General features: G+C 40.3%; 1 protein-coding gene across 1 annotated transcript in view; it reads right to left on the bottom strand.

The window, feature by feature from the left end:
* The window catches only part of LOC121951063 (calcium/calmodulin-dependent 3',5'-cyclic nucleotide phosphodiesterase 1C-like), a 77,190-nt gene extending 67,520 nt beyond the window's left edge, over positions 1-9,670 (bottom strand). Inside the window, exons 1-2 of the mRNA XM_042497250.1 lie at positions 9,137-9,670; positions 2,746-2,772 (exon numbers count right to left, since the gene is read on the bottom strand). Of these exons, the coding sequence (XP_042353184.1) occupies positions 2,746-2,772; positions 9,137-9,237 (128 nt within the window). The 5' untranslated portion in view covers positions 9,238-9,670. The remainder of the gene's footprint in view (positions 1-2,745; positions 2,773-9,136) is intronic.
* Positions 9,671-18,028: the final 8,358 nt, after the last annotated feature.

The raw sequence follows: 18,028 nt of genomic DNA, 5'->3' as shown, positions 1-18,028 counted from the left end.
ATAAGACATGTTCCTTCATTACTATGAACCTGGGCACTGCTGTTTTGAGTCAGTCCGACACACACTGTTCTGCTGCTGTAAATACGCACTAGAGCAACAAATGTGTATCAATCCACATCTTAAAATAGTCCTTGACAAATGCACTATTATATACTTAATGGCTATACTATATATACTACTCCTGTTATTGTAATGTTTGTGTTATATAAAAACTGCAGTGACTGCTGATTTGGGAAATTCCTGAGCTGAACGATATATTTGTGACATGTGTTTGAGGATTTATATCTTCCAAATGCCCAAATGCGTAGATGGTTTCGGTCTATTCCCAATCTGTTCTATATGTTGAATGTATATGTTGTTGTGTATGTAGCAACCTGTGCGGCTGAAAAGTTAAGCCTAAGTATCAAAAACTGCAGTTCACCTAATGGCCACTTGAGGCAGGTTCCAAAACAGAGTCAATTCCCATACACACCTATGTTAAAAAGTAACATTACAGCAGAAATAAGCATGTTTAAAGGCTGGTTCCAATAATGGTTTTGGTCTCTATAGCTAATTTCAACATACATAACTGTACAGGTTTTTATAGCTCACCTCTTTGTATTTTATGAAGGTCCAAAGTTACGCATATTTAAAGGCTCCTAAGCGACAGGTTATCTATGAGGCGTCGCTACAGTCTGAGTCAGATCCACCTCTCACTGCAGCGCTCCAACCTCTCCTCCAAATATGGTCACCTCTGGTTTAAAAAAAACAACTTGTGGTTTTAAGACAGCAGTCCACAAACCAATGGGTGACATCACTGTAGCTACATCCATTATTTATACAGTCCATGGACTTATCTCAGTTTTTGTTATAGGCTTACCAACAGTATATGAAAGCATTATATCTTTTATTTGAAATTCCATAAATGGTATCCTTTCTTTGCCTCTAAATGTAATAAAAGAAGTGGCACTTGAATTCAAGTGAATTTTAAAGAAAGCATTTTGGGTCAAATGCATTATTTTTCTCTTGTATTAGAAACTAAGACTTGAGACAGAGAGAAAGTAGATAAGATACAAAAGGTGAAGGTTTTTCATTACTCAGCTGTCAAGTGTGTATGAATATAAAAGCTTAAAGCTGGGAGGCTTAATCACCAAAGCACCTGGCCAGTTTTAGTTCAAGATCAGACCATAGACAACTTACCGGAATAAAAGTATAATCACTTTGTGGTTATATGCCTCTGCACACCAGTTAAGTTGTACTTACAGATTACATCTATGTCTGTAAAAACATGGAAACTTCACACACATCCTCCCCCCGCCAGCACAAAAGATCTATACATCAGCTTCTAGGTGACCACCAAAAATCAGTATCCCCGATTCAGTATCTGACCAAATGTCTCCCCTTCTATGTCTCAGATATGATGATGAGTAATGGCCAGAAAATGTTTTTTAGGAACATTCTACTGTCATGGTGAAGCTGAATTTTTTGGATATAAAATGTCATCACTTCACAATGTTATACTATAAGACATCCTTTAAAATGTTGTCCTGATTAGTGTATGGATTTTGAGTTATGGCCAAAAACATGTTTTATGAGGTCACAGAGATCTTGACTTTCGACCACCTAAATCTAATCACGTCATTGTTGTGTCTAAGTGGATGTTTTTGCCAAGTTTGAAGAAATTCCCTCAAGGTATCTGTAGCATACTCACGAGAATTCCCATGAATGCAAGGTCATATGGACTTACGACCACCAAATTCTAATCAGTTCATCATAGAGTCGAAGTGCACGTTTGTGCCAAATCCATTCATGGATGTACGGAAGGATGGACCGACAACCCTGAGAACATAATCCCTCCAGCCACGGCTATCGCCAGCGTGTAGGCATGAAAATTTCCCAGATGGGATGGGACTTTTACAATTTCACAAGGTCTCTTGTTTCCTCTAAAGCCATACAATATGTCAGATGAAATGAATAATGAAGGACACTGATTGCGTGTATCGGATCAATACAGAAAAATCAGTGAAAAATGATGCTTAAATCTACATTACCCAGTCATCCAGAGTCATTAATGAATCCCTGCTCTCGTGCTTGTAAATAAATGCATGCAAGGCCCAGTTAACAGACGGCCTGATTTCCCCTGGGCATCTCCAACAGAACTAAACAAATGAGAGTTTCATAATAACGACGACAACGTGCATGGCACTCCAGTTATTCGTCAAGCTTTCAAGTTCTGCGAGTTGTCTATGGTTCTCAAACAACTGCATCCCCATAATTTCTATCCATTAGGGTGCCAGTTATCTGCTAATGACGATGAGTTGACACTTGAATCAACATATTAGAGAACGCGCAAGCGAAAGAAAGAGTTTTAATGAATGCAAACAAGTGTGACAAATCATGTTTGAATATTTCAGCTAAGATCTGTGACCCTCAGGAATGACGATAGATGAAAAGAGGGGATAATAATGATAATAATCAAAAGAATAACATTTTTTATTCAAAATATACTTTCATAACAGAGTTACAAAGTGCTTTGCAAGACAACCAACGCTGAATAATGAATGAGCAAAGACAAAAACAAGTAGGAGTAGGTCCAGGATGAGGTCTAAGAGAGTGGGAGAAGCAGAGGGAGGAAATTCATAAATCAGAGAGGAGAGGAGGAGGAGAAAGAGGAGGAGATGGGAAGAATAGGAGGGCAGGATGAGGGCAGAGGAGGAGGAGGAGGAGGAGGAGGAGGAGGTCCAGAGTCCCAGCAGCAAGTCTTACCTCTGGGACGTCTTCTTGTACTTGCGCCTGACAAAGAACACAAACATGAGGACAGTGAGACATCGATTGAAATGTTACTCTTGTGATCTATGTTGGATTTATTTCTCAGCAGACATTGGGCCTCATGCAAGAACCATTCGTACCATCAGATTTACTCTCAGTACGTGTGATTGATTTCAGAGAATCTGTCACATTTAATAAAATGTTCTCATTCTTAAAATATTCTCAGGTTTGAATGTAATTCACTATGGGTTATATGAGTCGTGCAGACAGTCTTTAATCACAAGGCAGCCCATTCTCATTCCCAACTTGTCAAATAGTGCCGCTCCATCGGTGCTTTAGGCACGAGTCAGAATGCCAAAAGGTACCTTTTCGTGTGCACAGGGAACACCCCCAGATGGCGTGAGCTGAGAGCACAGCAGGACAGAACCTGTCGTGGTGTTAATATATGCTGGTGGATGACCAGACGGCAACTGCAGCATCTGCCAATACGCACAGGGACGGTGCCAATTGAGAATCTGGCCGGATGGGACCTGTCACGTGCGCATGAAATATGTCGCGACAGCATCAGGCTGCAACGCTTCTGGTAATGATGTAATAGAGGCAGCGTGAGGATGCTTATGGGGCAGGCACGAAGCAAAGTGGGTGGGTCCAACAAACCCAGGCTTCGTTGCGGGAGTCCGGTGTTCACTTCCTGTTCGAATGTGATGTTTTTTTCTACACTTCACCATTTCCCTCCTTCCCTTAACCCAAATGACCCGTGACTTTGTTGGCTAAAACAAACCATCCGCACTGTTGTTGCATAAACACAACCACTTGCCACATTGCGGCAGCAGCATCCAGGAGCATAAACAACAAAGCAGAGGGATACCGAGCTCATAATATGTAGACGCGGAATTTGCAACATCTGACAGGTTGGGAGGAGAACAGGGAACAAAAACACTAGTTTGACTTAAAGGTGGATTCTACGATAGAAAAATGTTTATTTAAACTCAAGATTTAAACAAATACGCATGTCCTGCCAATGCTCTTTTAGAAGGTCCAATAATATCTGTAATGATTTTAACATTTTATTACTATCATGGTGTAGCTCTATTTCTCGTGGGCAAGGACATGGAAGAAGGAGAGTAGCCGCTATAGTTTAGTGTAGCACCAGTCTATAGAGACCAACGTGTCCACCTAAATCTAACTTCATTTTCAAATGCTGCCATTGTTGTTATTACTCCTCATTGTTTTTTAAGCAATATTTGACAACTGCATTAGTTATTTGATGATATAAAAAGGTGGTATGGCTTCTTGATTGACAGCTCTGTGTGCTCGTGATTAGTTGGGAACTCCAATACTGTGGAGATCCCTACAGTGCAGACTTCAGATGACATCAACAATACAAGATGGCAGCGACTGGATATTTTGGCCTAATTTGTGCACAGTAGGAGTAAGTGGAGGCACGTAGTCCATCTTTGCACACAGTCGATGCTCTGAAGTGTCTTGTTTTTAAATCGCAGACTGCGCCTTTAATAATCACAGTGCTTGAGTTAAAATATAAAACTAAAATAAATAATAAAACTAAAATGAATTTAATGAGAAATCAATATTCTGTTTACCACATCATCATCTGGGCTTGGCAATTTACTGAGAGGTTTGAGAAGTTTTCACATCTCCAGGATTTTATTAAAAACTGTTTATTTTTTGCAAGTTAACTTTGCAGTGTAATAGCTTTAGAAAGAAATATCTGCGCTCAACAGCTACCTCATGGTCTTTATGATATCATGCTCTATTGCACCAGATGGCAAAGCATCACCTGCTGTATGATATTCTCTTGTTCTGTCACTTCGCTGTGACAACCTTTTAGCTAAGTCCTGGACCAGTTAGCTTTTTTTTAAATATCTAACTTCATGTTCAAGCATTAAGTCTTTATTTCTGTCACAATTCAGTGTTGTCCCATTGACGCTTTGTTGGCAGCTTGATATTTTTTGGTAGTTTTGGGTCTAGTTGTAGAACTGCTGAAACTACTAAAAGTTTTTTATTTTTTGCCCGCTGATTACCAACAGCAGAACTTTAAGCTCTGTGTTACATTTTGTTAACTATTTTCTTAATATCTTGAACTTGCCCACAATTGGAGTAGAACAGGCGGCCTTTTTAGGTATTGATTATGCAACCAAATCTCATGAATGCACTCCTACTCATGCACAGGTGGCCTTCAGTGAGTAAAAATAAGTGGAAAGTTTGGTGAATCTGACTCTGAACAATTGTCTAGCAAACTTCACAAAAAAAGAGGTTTGAGGTAAGAAGAAAAAAATGTTCTTGTATGAGAGCCAATGTGCTTCTAACCACAGACATTATCCCAAAAACATAAAAATACACAACCAGGAGAATGTTACTGGACTGAATGTGTAGATTTATAGCAAGTATATGTAAATAAGTAAAGTTCCTTAGATTGTACAGGTTGCTTTCTTTTCCTTCCTTTTTGGGATTAAATAAATCCCAGCAGTTATATCATGCTTATATAAAAAGAATGCAAATGTTCACAATCACTTTTGTAGAGTTTAAGAGAGGCATAATGATATGCACAGACAAATGTATACACACACACACAAACCTCGCCAACCTTTTGACATCCTACTTACTTTACTACACATGCACACATACACACACCAGGAACCTACACAGTTGCATTAAAACACACCTACTTCCACTTACCCTAACATTTGGCCTAAAACCCACCCACAACTCTATGAAGAGATAACAGCATGGTTCTAAAAGCTGTATTCTCTCTCTCTCTCTCTCACACACACACACACACATACACACACTTGAAGCACTCATAATTGTGAAGTGGAGGGGAGGCTGGACCCACTGTCGTTCCACAACAGACATGGATTTAAATTCCAGTCAGGCAGAATTCTCAGCACTTAGCTTGATTTGTTTCTCAATCATTTTCTGTATCAATCTTTCCTGAAGCTCAGTGTAAAACTGCAAGCTAAGGAAGTTATTCCCTGTAAAGAAATGCTAAGAGCTCCCTTAAGGCTAGAGGGGTAAAAGGATTAAATCAATCACTTGGGGTCCATCAAGCAATTAAAATAAAAAAGACATGAAGCGTCGCAGTCAGATGGCTGTCTAAGTGTGTGGGGAGTTTCAAACCAAGTAAATGGCCCCTTTTACACAGAGATTGTGCTATAGGGCCTCTACTAAATCCCTTCTTTATGCCTCCTTTGCATTTTTACACAGAGCCAAACAACTCTGGAATCATGGTGCTACAGTATATAATTTTAGACAGCATCCTGGCATCATGAAACCAAGAGTTGTGACAGGCGTGACGTTAAACACAACAGCGTCAACCTCGACATAGATTTATTCTAAACAAAAACAATGCCATAACATGGCAATACCATCATTTATATCTTTTATATGGCAGCTAATCTAATCCTCTGTTTGGAGGGCAAGGAGCTCCGCAATCTCATTGTTTTCCCAATTTGCAGATATTTACAACAGCTGTTCTTCTTTGAGTTATCTACTAACTGCTGCAGTGGATCTCAATCTTAACACATCGTCAAAATGTCACGTCCTGCCAGCTGTCCAGTTAATACAGATATCATTTCCATGCTGTTACTACCTCCTATGGTGGCTTGGAGGTGAGACAACTCCATTCCCCCATTCCCTGATCGTACCTTATACACAGAATGGCGAGGCGCCAAAACCGCACAATGTTCCTTGAACAGGCATTGTAAAAGGGGCTAATTAGACAGAAAAGAGAAAGGATGTGGATTAAAAAGCAAATAAGATGCAGTTAAATAAGGATAAATAACAAAACAGAAAGGTCAGGGAGAAACAGAGGCATGGACATTTCCTATTCTACTCGCTTCTTCTAGCCTTTAGTCCACCTTGTGCCCCAGCCCCCTTCACTGAGCCTGCTTTACGACCAAATGTGTGTGTCAACAACACAGCGCTTCTTCTAATTAGAAGGCTTTAATGCAATGTCCTCGGCATAATGAGGATGTGGGTTGAAAGGGGTCATGGAAATTCCAGGAATTATTGTGATCATAAAGGTCACACAGAAGAAATATTTAACCCTGTTAAAGGGTCTTTTGAAATAGCTGCTGAAGGCTAAAAGCAGCTTGTTGTTCTTGGATTATTATATTATATTTTAGTGAGTGCCTCACAAATCAGATGTCATCTGGCCACCTTGATCCTCCTTGGACCAAATCTAAGTTGCCCTTCCCTTAAGGGAGCTCTCTGTGATGAACTGTTGATCAAGTGATTAAATAATTCATTGATTTCCATTAATCAGTGGGTGACAGAGAGGTTGGGTGTGTCGCAGTGATCTAATTTATCAATGGAAATCCATTGCAATCCATTCACCAATGCAAAAACATAAAAGGGCCATTTGTCAAAGGGATGTAATAAAACACAACACACTCTTCATGCCTTGATCAGTGCATGTCACCAGGCTTTAGACTGCGTCACTCAAGGTTGAGCAAAGGGAGAACTGTCCAAAGCAAATGCTCTCTCCCCCTCTCTCCCTCTCTCTCTATGTCTATTCATGGATGATTGGTGTACTCTGTGGAGTAAACTGTGCCAGAGAGAGTGCTGTGATAGCCATCCAGCACACACACACACACACACACACACACACACACACACACACACACACACACACACACACACACACACAGACATACAAATCATACAGCTGCCAAACAAATCTCCGAGGATAAGCTGGCAGCACATACAGTAAATGTCACCAAGCTGCTGAACACACATCCAATCTATATGATCCCTGCAAGCACATGCACAGTCAACCTTTCCCAATCACACTCACACGCACACACACACACACACACACTTATACACAGCATACTGTCGATCCCTCCCTATTAACACACACAACATACACTGTGAAGCGTCAACATCTGTGGGGGCTGCCTGTCAGTTGGAGCTCCCTCTCTTCTGACGGAGGCTCTTTGTGAGATTAAAGGCTAATGTGATCTCTGACACGCAACAGGAGCCCTCAGAGCACCCAGCAGACTGAAGTGTAGTTGTGATGAAAAAAAAAAAAGTCTGGGCCCCCGTTACATTCATCTGACTCACTATCCATCAAATATCCAAAAAAACAGATGGTTATGATAGGGGGGTTGTGACAGTGACCAAGTGGATGAGACAATGAAGTCATCCGAGGAAACTGAATGTGGCAGAGGACGATGGTGGGGGGACCCGCGTATTGGGCTCCTGACACGAGAGACAGAGAAACAATGACTAATCATGGAACAATGGAAACAGCATGACAAGAGAATAACTAAAAATAAAATAGAGTGATGTGAGGAAGGCTGATAGATGAACAGCAGCCTCATGAAATGGTTCATTCACTCGTCTGTGGTGCAGGAGGAAACTGCATTTCATTCAGACCTCCAGCAAAAACATGAAAGATTTTTTTTTTCTTTTTTCTATACACAACCCTCCTAGCAACAATGTCATCTCATCCTCCCTGCTCAGTAAGAAGGAGGAGAACTGGAAATGGGAAAGAAAAAAATCACACTTCAACTTGCATATAAGGTGCGTGGGGCTCCTTTCTTTTCCTTGGGGCAAAAGGTCACAGGGGTGTTGATTGGTTGGTGGATGTGAGAAAGTAATATTGTAGTACTGAAGGTTAAAAAAAAAGACAGAAATGAGAAATGTGTGGCTGGAGGAGGCTTTTGAACTATTTGAAAAGAAATAGTCTGGGGGCATAAGAGGCAAAAGAATAGAACAAATAAGGGAGCAAACTAAGAAAAATTACAAAATGGATTCATACCTCAACCAAAAATATGCATATTCAAGTCTATTTGCATCATATTTTTTACATGCACAACAGGTGTTAAAATGGCATCTAGCAGGCACTACAATTTTCTTGTCTCTGAGAGTAAAAAATTATTTCAATTTACTTCAAATAAACATGCAGTTAACACTTCGACTCTGATGCACTTTCCTCTTTTTTCTTAATGTCCTATAAACTAAACAAACCATTCAACATAAATCAAAGGAAGGAGCTCAGACCTGCTTGGTTTTAGTTATTTCAGCCTCTTTCTCTGCATGTTTTTAGGTTTCTTCTTTACTTTTATCAATCAGTCTTTCTTTTTCTCATACACTGACACCCATGATGCAATATGCACATGCTGTAAACAAAATCGTTGTGGGTAGAGGATTTTTATAACACCCAATCTTTTTCCCGTTTCCTTCCTGTATGTTCATATCAGATTTTAGCTGTGATTAAGCTATTACACATGAATTATTACAGATAAATTCACATGTAAATATTAAAAGCTTAGTTCCAGTACATATGTCACTCACACAGGGGCACACACACAGATGATTTCACACACACTTGTTGAAAACAGTAAAAAGTGAATATACTTACAGTCCACGGAGCCTGAGCCAAATCTTTTCAATCTGTTCCGGCTGCAGGTACTTCAGGGCCGTGCTTTCAAACTCCTCGATCTCTTTGGTGGGAGACTCCATGTCAGAGTGTCAAAGAGAGTTCCGGATGTGCCAACAACAAAAACAAAAAAAAAAGTTAAATCCCTCTTAAGTGTGAGTGGTGAGGAAGACGCAGCGCCGAGAGGAGAGAGGTTGCAAAGTGGTGGAACCCCAGTAGATTTCCTCTTTCTTCATTCACAATTGCACCCACAACTGCGACAAACCGGCCATCATCCTTCCTTTTTTTCTCTTTTCTCCCTTGTTTATGTGAGAGAAAGTGTGTGTGACTGAAACTCAGCAACACTCAGTGCAGTGCTCAAGCAGCTGTGACAGTCGTGAAACAGCCCAACTGTACCTCTTTCTTTCTTTCTCCCTCTCTCTCCTCTCTATCTCTCTCTCTCTCTCATTCGTTCACTTCTCTCCTGTGTGAGCACAGGGGTCCTGGAGCCGTGCCATGCTCTCCCAGCAACAACGGGATGCAGACGGCAGGGCAGAGCAATCCGGGATTAACGCTTACTGCCGGGCTCTCCACACAAGAGGGAGGGGAGGAGAAACACCACCAGTCAAAGAGAGGGAGGAGTCTGGCTGATAATGAGAAACCATGTTCTGGTTCATCCACTTGAAAAAAAAAAAAAACGTAGGGAGTGAGGGAGGAAAACAAGTGGAGACTGAGAGAAACAGGAGGGAAAGACCTTTAGGAGAAGACATGACGAAAGTGTGAGTGCCCTGAATTACTGTGATATTTTAAATCTATTCCCATCAGCCAGCAACGACACAGATTTTACTTCTCTCGTTTTACCCTCCGATTTATAGGCACTTTTACACACGTGCTTATTTCATCGGGAATATCATAAAGCAAATACAGACTTCATCTGCAGTGAAGATTAACATCCAAAGTGATGAAAACATTTGCTGCAAATGCGTCAGCTTTAGATCTGCAATGTATTCATCTGAAAATGCAGATAATACACTTGCAGTACAACATATTAAATGTCATGCCAGAGAGGATTAAATGCGTGCAGACAGTGCATTGACACTGATTTGACTGAGATTACGCTGATCCATCGAGCGCATTCAGGACCATCCCATATTCAATCCCCCCCCCCAGATATAATATTATTTTCTGTCTCTTTTTCTTCCTCTCTCCAACATACACACAATACACTACAGCATGTCCTCTACATTTTAATAGACGAAAATGTCCTTTCTGCTTCATTTGGCCAGATAATGTAGCAATTCCGAGGCCAGTATCAAATTTAAGACTGTTTTATTATCTCTGCAGCCACATAAGCCATAACGACGCACCAGTTCCTGCATATAATATGTGATATATTCCATCCACTATGAAAGCTGCAACAGTAATAGCATACTGAATACAGAAGGTGCTGTGTAATGCAGTTTCTGCTTTTTCCTAGTCTGGGCAATTTCTTCTATAATGTTCTCTTTTAACGTCTCTTTTTTGTTATAATTAACTTAAACCTTAAAAGCACTTTGAATTGCCATAAACAGGTGCCATACAACAAAGTCAAATATTTGATTATTAAATGTTGAAAGGAATTTCATCAATTCCGGTTCCCTGTCACTCTACCATACAAGAGACATTACATTGCTATAAAGTGTATACCAGATATTGCAGAAATATATCGCAGGGTTTCCCACACATTCATTGATTTGTGGCGGACCCGCCACGTTTCAGACATGTGAAGCCAGACACTGATTCTATATTTTTGGAGCTTGATAGATCACTAATAGCTCTATTGGAAAATATATAGCATTTGGTTAATGATTGCACAAAACTCTCGGAGCACAGAGCGTAGTCTCGAATTAGGATAGGGAGCAAAACAACATAATCGAGACATGCATATTCATCTCTCCTCTTTCTGCAGGTCTAATTTAACCACACGAATCTCAGACCAACGTACTATTTGGCAACAGCCTCTTTCCCTCACTCTGAGGCAGGGCAATTGCCCTGCTCCTACTCATTCTCTTTTGCAGATTTTAAGGTAAAGATCTATGAGTTTTCTTCACAGCAAAATGCAGTTAAGTTAAGGACAGGTGATTTGGCAGTTGCCTAGCAACAATTAATAAAAAGACGCAGCAAGCTGCAAAATGCGCTCTGTCTGATTGGGGCCCCGGGCTGCTTAAATGCGTTCTGATCGGGGCCTTCTCATTTTTTTCTGCAAGTCTAAAACTTAGAAGGATGACTCAGCCCAGACCCCCCCCCCCCTTTCTTTGAGCCCCCTACGATACTCTTAGGTCTTTCAATTACTTGATGCAGGATGCAGGGATAATGCTGGGGCGCCACCTCAAAGAAGCTCCTGCTTTCATCTGCCGAGATGGGTCCTTGGTGAGGAGGGAGGAGAGAGGTCTGCTGAGTGCCATGAAGCCGGCTGATGTTCTCTTCAAAGGCGCACTTATCTACGTCTCTTCTCAGTCTATCTTTGGCTTTGAGTTTCTCTCCCTGGCTGCTTTTCTTCAATCCACTTTTCATTGCTGTGTTTTCCTCCCTATATGTGGAGATATGCCGGCCCCCAGGAGATCTCAAGCCACAGGCAGAGTCGACAGGTCAACTTGAGGGGAACCAACAACAGAAGCTTCACCTTTCACTATTTGCTGTTCACAGGTTTACACCCCAGGGGCCTGATGCACCGTGTCATCTGTATATGAAAATGTGACACTGAACAAGGTCAAGTCAGGTGAGAAAGTTTCTGTCAAAAGCACTGCAGAAGACTGAGAAGGTCAGTTTAAACTGCACTGCACTCAGAATCAAGTGTTTATGCAGAAATAGAAAGAAATGCACCGTAAGTGCTGGCTGAAGAAGAAGTAGTTAGAAGTTTACTGAAACTGACTCTTGATTGGAAGGCTGCAAGATCAGATGGTACAGTCTGGATGTGGGAAGAGAATACGAAATGTGCTCTCCTTTCTAAAGACAGATTTTGCAATCACCAACACCTCCGCACAAGAACATCTATATTGGATGATTCAGGATGGCAACTTTTTTGTTAGTTTGTTTCACGTCCAATGCAAAACTTTTTAAATTCTCACTGTCTACTATATCTGCAAATGGCAACTGCTTAATGGCTAACTTTAGTGCCAGATTATGGTTATGGCAAACAAATTATGGTTAACTAATAGTTAATGTACAAGTATGCTTCAAATGAAGTAGTTGTCCGATAGTTGAACAGCATCTGAAATACTATTCCCAAAGCATTTCCAACATCAGAATTGGGAGTGGAGGCAGCCTAATAATACAAATAAATACTTCACAAACTAACACTCACCCACACAAGGTGTAGAGGTGAGAAAACGATTCAATACATCTTTTTCCGTATAAAAATAAGTGCAGCATAATTGCCTCGAGAGAGAGATGGTTGGGCTGCCCTGTAGCTCACCTGGTAGAGCTGGCGCCCCATGTAATGGCTTAGTCCTTTTCGCAGCAGCCAGGTATTCTATTCCAATATGCCGCCCTGTGCTGCATGTCATCCCCGCCCCCCGTCCATTTCACGCTTAACCTATCCTATCAATAAAGCGCACAAGAAGTAATCTTACGAAAAAAAGATAGATTGTCCGAAAATATGGACCATTTTACGACCTTTCCCCTGTCTATAATCACTGGCTTTTCACCCTGACTAAAAGCGTAGTCGTTCAGACGATTAGCAAACGGTTGGTAAACTCTACATTTTGTCGTGGATGTGTTCTTCTAGGTCTCGTTTTTGTGGCTCCCATGAGAGCAGGGCAGGCTGGACTCTTCATGGGATCTTTTTTTCCTCAGCAGCAGTTTGTGGAGTTTGAGTCGCAGATTGGATAATTGAGCAGTCATTTGCAATCACAGCTGATCTGATCAGATCTGATCGATGGATGAGAGGAGCAAGCTGCTTTAGAGAAGAGGGAATGCAAATGTTTAGACTCAGTGCAGTCAACAGTTTGGTTTCAGTTTCACAGATGTTCTGCTGCTCCATCTGTGCCCAGAGTAGGTCTCTGCTCCGAGAGTGTGGCGCAATGAATTATCGAAAAGCATACATACATCCAAATAGCGTTACTAATGAACAGTCCAGCTCCAGAAATATAAAATCAATATGTGGCGGTAAATGTTTTAACTGTGGCCAACCATCACAAATAAATGAATGTGTGGGAAACCCTGCGCTCCCATCACTCATTGCTTCTGATTTGGATCTCAGATTTTGATTATCACAGAACAACAAGCTTGAATATAATTATTATTATTATTAAGGGTAAAAGGGGAAATATTCACAGCATCACACGTTACAAGAGAAAGGGTTCTCTGTAGCATAAAATAGCAGGATCAAGAATGCAGTCTTGTTGAGAGAGATGTGGCCCCGAGCCTTTGCAGCCAAGGAATCTCAGAGAGTACTTTAATTACATTGCCAATTGATGAATGAAGAACCGTGTGGACTGTGGAAATGAGGGTTGTTTGGACCATTGGATGCTGAGAGGGACACTGCAACAATGTAAAGCTTGTGATGAAATATTAGAAATACATGGAGGTCTTTTGCTGGGTGTTTATTTCTATATAAAATGTTGTTGCTGAGAAATCTTTGTGTAATTTGTGATCTGAGGGACATATTTTAAAAGGTACAGGTCCACGCATTTGTGCCAGTCATATCTTCTATTTTGAGTTGTGATTCTTCTAATTGTTTCTATTTTAATTGTTTTTTTCTCCTGTTGTAATGTTTGAGTTGCATCATCTTTTATATTTTGGTTCTTTTAATCTTTTATCCTCTGTAAAGTACTTTGTAACCCAGGTGCTTAATGAAATTTTACTTTCTTACAAAGCATGAATATTTCGTCACATTGTTACATGCTCAAAACAAGTTCAAAGGATGAGAGGCAAATGAAGCAGAACGGGAATAAAAGCCGTACCTTAGGAGGGCTACACAATAACAATATATGTCTGAATGAGTCATCCCATGTTCCCAACATTTTATTCAATTTCAAGACAGATTAACCGACACAAGAGCCAAAACTGATTGTGCCCCTTCACATAATGATCATCAAAATATGTCTCTGATTAATTAATATCACAACAACTGCTCACAAAGAGACCTAATAAATCAAGCCTTGGGAGAATGAATTATTCGTGTGACTATGACAGAGGGACTTGCTGGATATTACACTGTGCTATGGTATTCTTGTCACTGCGCTCAGGCTCCCTCAAAGCTCACACATCGAAATCAAGACATTAACAGGCCCGGCCATTTGGAGGTACATGAAAAATTCAAATCTCATTTAAATTTCCAGGCAAGTCGATAAGGATATCGATGCATCAAAATAGCAATCGCCTTTGCGGTAATGACCACATTTTGGTGAACATCATCTATCACAAAATACAGTATGGTTTCCCATCTATACTTAATTTCTCCTGTATTGGATCTGGTGGAGATGGAAGGATGGGTGGGAGAAATTGAGGGCACCCGGCCATAAAGCTATATTTATTTGCAGAGTGATGGAGATGGAAAAATATCCCAGAGAAAAAACTTCCTATTACTTCATTCCCAAGAGAGATTCCTATAGGTCAAAGGTGATGCATACAACTGCTCAACTGAGGACTAAGGAAATGGAGGAAAGCAATCAGACTAATAATAGAAATAAAATGTGACGTGAACACAAGGAATTAGGTATTAAATGTAAACAGTATTGCTATTCACTTTTTTGTGGCAGTAGAGATTTTTTGGCGACACTAGCAGTATGGCTCTATTAATGGTCTGTCAGTCAGGCCACCACTGATTTACATTGAATTACATTGAATGGATTGTAATGAAAATTGGTAAAAACGTTCATAGTGCCGAAAGAATAATTCTACTATCATTGGTGATCCGCTGACTAATTTTTAGCTCCACCAGCAGGTCAAAGTTTTGACTGCCGCTCGGTGAATCGTAACACCTCATCATGATGATTGCCTCCTATTTCATCCAATGTTACCGTCAGGTCAAATTTCCAATATGTGACCATGTTAGCATACTGATGTTTAACATTTAGCTCAAAGCACTGCTGCATACAAGTACTGGTGCAACCTCACACACACTAGCATTGCTGTAGACTCCTGAAGCCTGTTTACACCTGGTATTTAATGTCATGAGTGACCCGATAACAAGTGGACAGTTTTGAATATCTGTTCACACCTGGCATTGGAATGCATCTCTACATGCAGCCCTACTGAATACTTTTAATTGGATCTCATTTACTTCCTCTATATACATAAAAAGTTATTATTTCCATTTGCCCGTGCACACACACCCTCACAGTGACAAGGCCAACAGTTAACATCACAAAGCTAACATTACCTAGCAGTTATAAAAGAGTTTAACGATCGAGTCAAGCAGTTTTGGTGTCCGTGTGAGTTTCTTGGAACCATTCAATAACTGCTGCTGCTTTCTTGGCACGTGCTTACCAAGCAGACATTAAACTGACTGTTGGTTTCAGGGACAGCTCTTCAACACTGCCTCTTACTTGTGCAACACCAGCAACAGAAAGTTTACTTATCCAGCTGGACGTCAGCTGAGGAGCAGGTCTTTCATGTGGCGCAGGACACATTAGCATGCACAATTCTGAAATGTGACCACCAGACCACCACCGAATCGGGTCTGTGTTTTCAAAACACACATTGGAGATGCATTTAGTCCACTTTACCCATGTTTATTAGTATCAGGTTTGGACAGGGCCATAGCCTTGTTGACATGACAGCAACCTCACAGAAGCCTAATGTGCTAATGGCTCACTAAGTGTGTATTTATGACTAACATGTTAGCAAACAAGTACTTGCATTGCTACTACTTCAGCAGGCACGGAGCAACATTAGTATCTCATTAGAGTTATGTATCTAACCAGCTGATAATTATTACATCATTTAATTTGCTTTTTAGTTCTGGTTTGGTCCACAAATTATGTCACTATGGTTTATTAGATGCTTAAAAGTATTCACTCGTAACTGGTTTACTTACACTTTCATTCACACTGTACAGTACAGTATGCTGTCTATTTCAGGAGGGGTTAACTGAACTTAACTTAACTTAGTGAGAGCCATTGGGAGGCAACTGTGTAGTCTAAATACAGACGGGATAACCCAAACAAGAGCTAAAAGCAGCTTACAGATTTAAATAGCTCCAATGCTAGGTGTTGCATTTCACTGAGATTGGATTTATCAGAATCCCTCTCACAAAAGATTATTTTTAGTCATTTTCGATATCGTTTTAGACTGTGTATCCTTTTAGATCGATTTTTAGATATTTATAGTTAATTATTAATTGATTTATTACCAATTCATCCTACAGTTTATGGTCTTTGAATGTTTTAAAGTTTTTGATTGACAGTATTTTTCTCTCTTGTGTCTATCTCTGTGTATATTTATCTGGGTGTAGTGCTGCTGCATTAAATTGCCCTTACAGAGATAAATAAGCAGTAATGCATTGAATTTATTCTCAAAAACATCACTTAGTTGAGCTTTACTTCTAATTCTACTGTCAAGTGTGTCTGACTCCAAGCAGTGTAAAAAAATCCCAAGCCATAAAGATCAATGTTATCTTAAAAATACAGTGAAATTGGATAATTAAGTCCAATGAGGTCACAATCCAAATTAAGACAATCACCTTGTAAGCAATGTCTTCAAAAGCTATTTTTAAAAACCTGTTTGTGGATACAAGTGCTCATTTCTACACGTTTAATCTCATTCTACTTTGTGGCCATAAAAAAATTATGGGCACCATAAAATCGTCCAGGAAAGATGTTGATTTGTTGTCCAAGAGTTCACTTCAGGGTCAAGGCTCAGGAAATGCCACACTCACTGTAACTCACACAGCTCACAGTGACAAATATCACAGCAAATTTATGCTGTGCAGACAAAACACTCTGCTGCCCCCCTAATTGCCTCAAGCCTGTAAATGCTCTGATCCTATTACTATGTTAACCCGACAATAAGATGTGTGCGAGGCCTACTAGAGGGGACATTTCAACTAATGGGTGATTGATTTGCAGTTCACATATTGTATTTAAAGGCCATGGTGTGGGCAAAGTGAATACACTATTATTGAGTGGGGTCATGAGGTAAGAGTGAGGGCAGATTCCATTAATGCATTTCAGCCTCTTTGTGAATGCATTTAAAGAAAATGGACTGATTATATGACTGCAGACGTCAATGCATACATACATCTTAAAGGGACAGTTGACTCTGTAAACAAATTACATATTTTTCCTCTTACCTGAAGTACTATTAATCAATCGTGATTGTTTTGGTGTGAGTTGCCATGTTGGAGATATCGGCCGTAGAGATTTCTGCCTTCTCTCCATTATAATAGAACTAGATGGCACTCTGCTTGTGGTGCTCAAGGTGCCAAAAATACATTTTAAAACTCAACAGCAATGCTTTTCAGAAAGCATAAGCTTGTTACCCAAGAGAATCCACAGACCTTGTTTTGAGCAGTTTTAAACTGGAACCATTTTTTGGAAACCATATTATCGCACAGAAGAGAGGCTTGAGTTTGTGACAGCGCAAGATGTTAACATTAATGGCATGCTCCTCGGCTGAGCTGTAACATTATATGGCTCAGTGATGCTAGGTGAGCTAACAGCACATTTCCCTCTGCACAGTGATTTGGTTGGTGGATATAGTTCAAGAGAAAGACAAATATTCCCTGCATGAAATTGCTCACACAATTGTTGTGGACTCTGTTGTGGATAACCGATCAACAGGGTCATGATTTCTGCAAAGAGACATTGCTGTTTTGTTGTTTTTCAAATGTGTTTTAAATGTGTTTGTTTGTTTTCTGGCACTTTGAGCACCACTAGCTAAGAGCCTCTTAGTTCCTTTATATTCAAGACA

The sequence above is a fragment of the Plectropomus leopardus genome, chromosome 12, assembly GCF_008729295.1.
Source record: "Plectropomus leopardus isolate mb chromosome 12, YSFRI_Pleo_2.0, whole genome shotgun sequence".
Lineage (NCBI taxonomy): Eukaryota > Metazoa > Chordata > Actinopteri > Perciformes > Serranidae > Plectropomus > Plectropomus leopardus.
The sequence above is the reverse complement of the archived record's forward strand: the minus strand, read 5'-3'. Positions and strand labels throughout refer to the sequence as shown.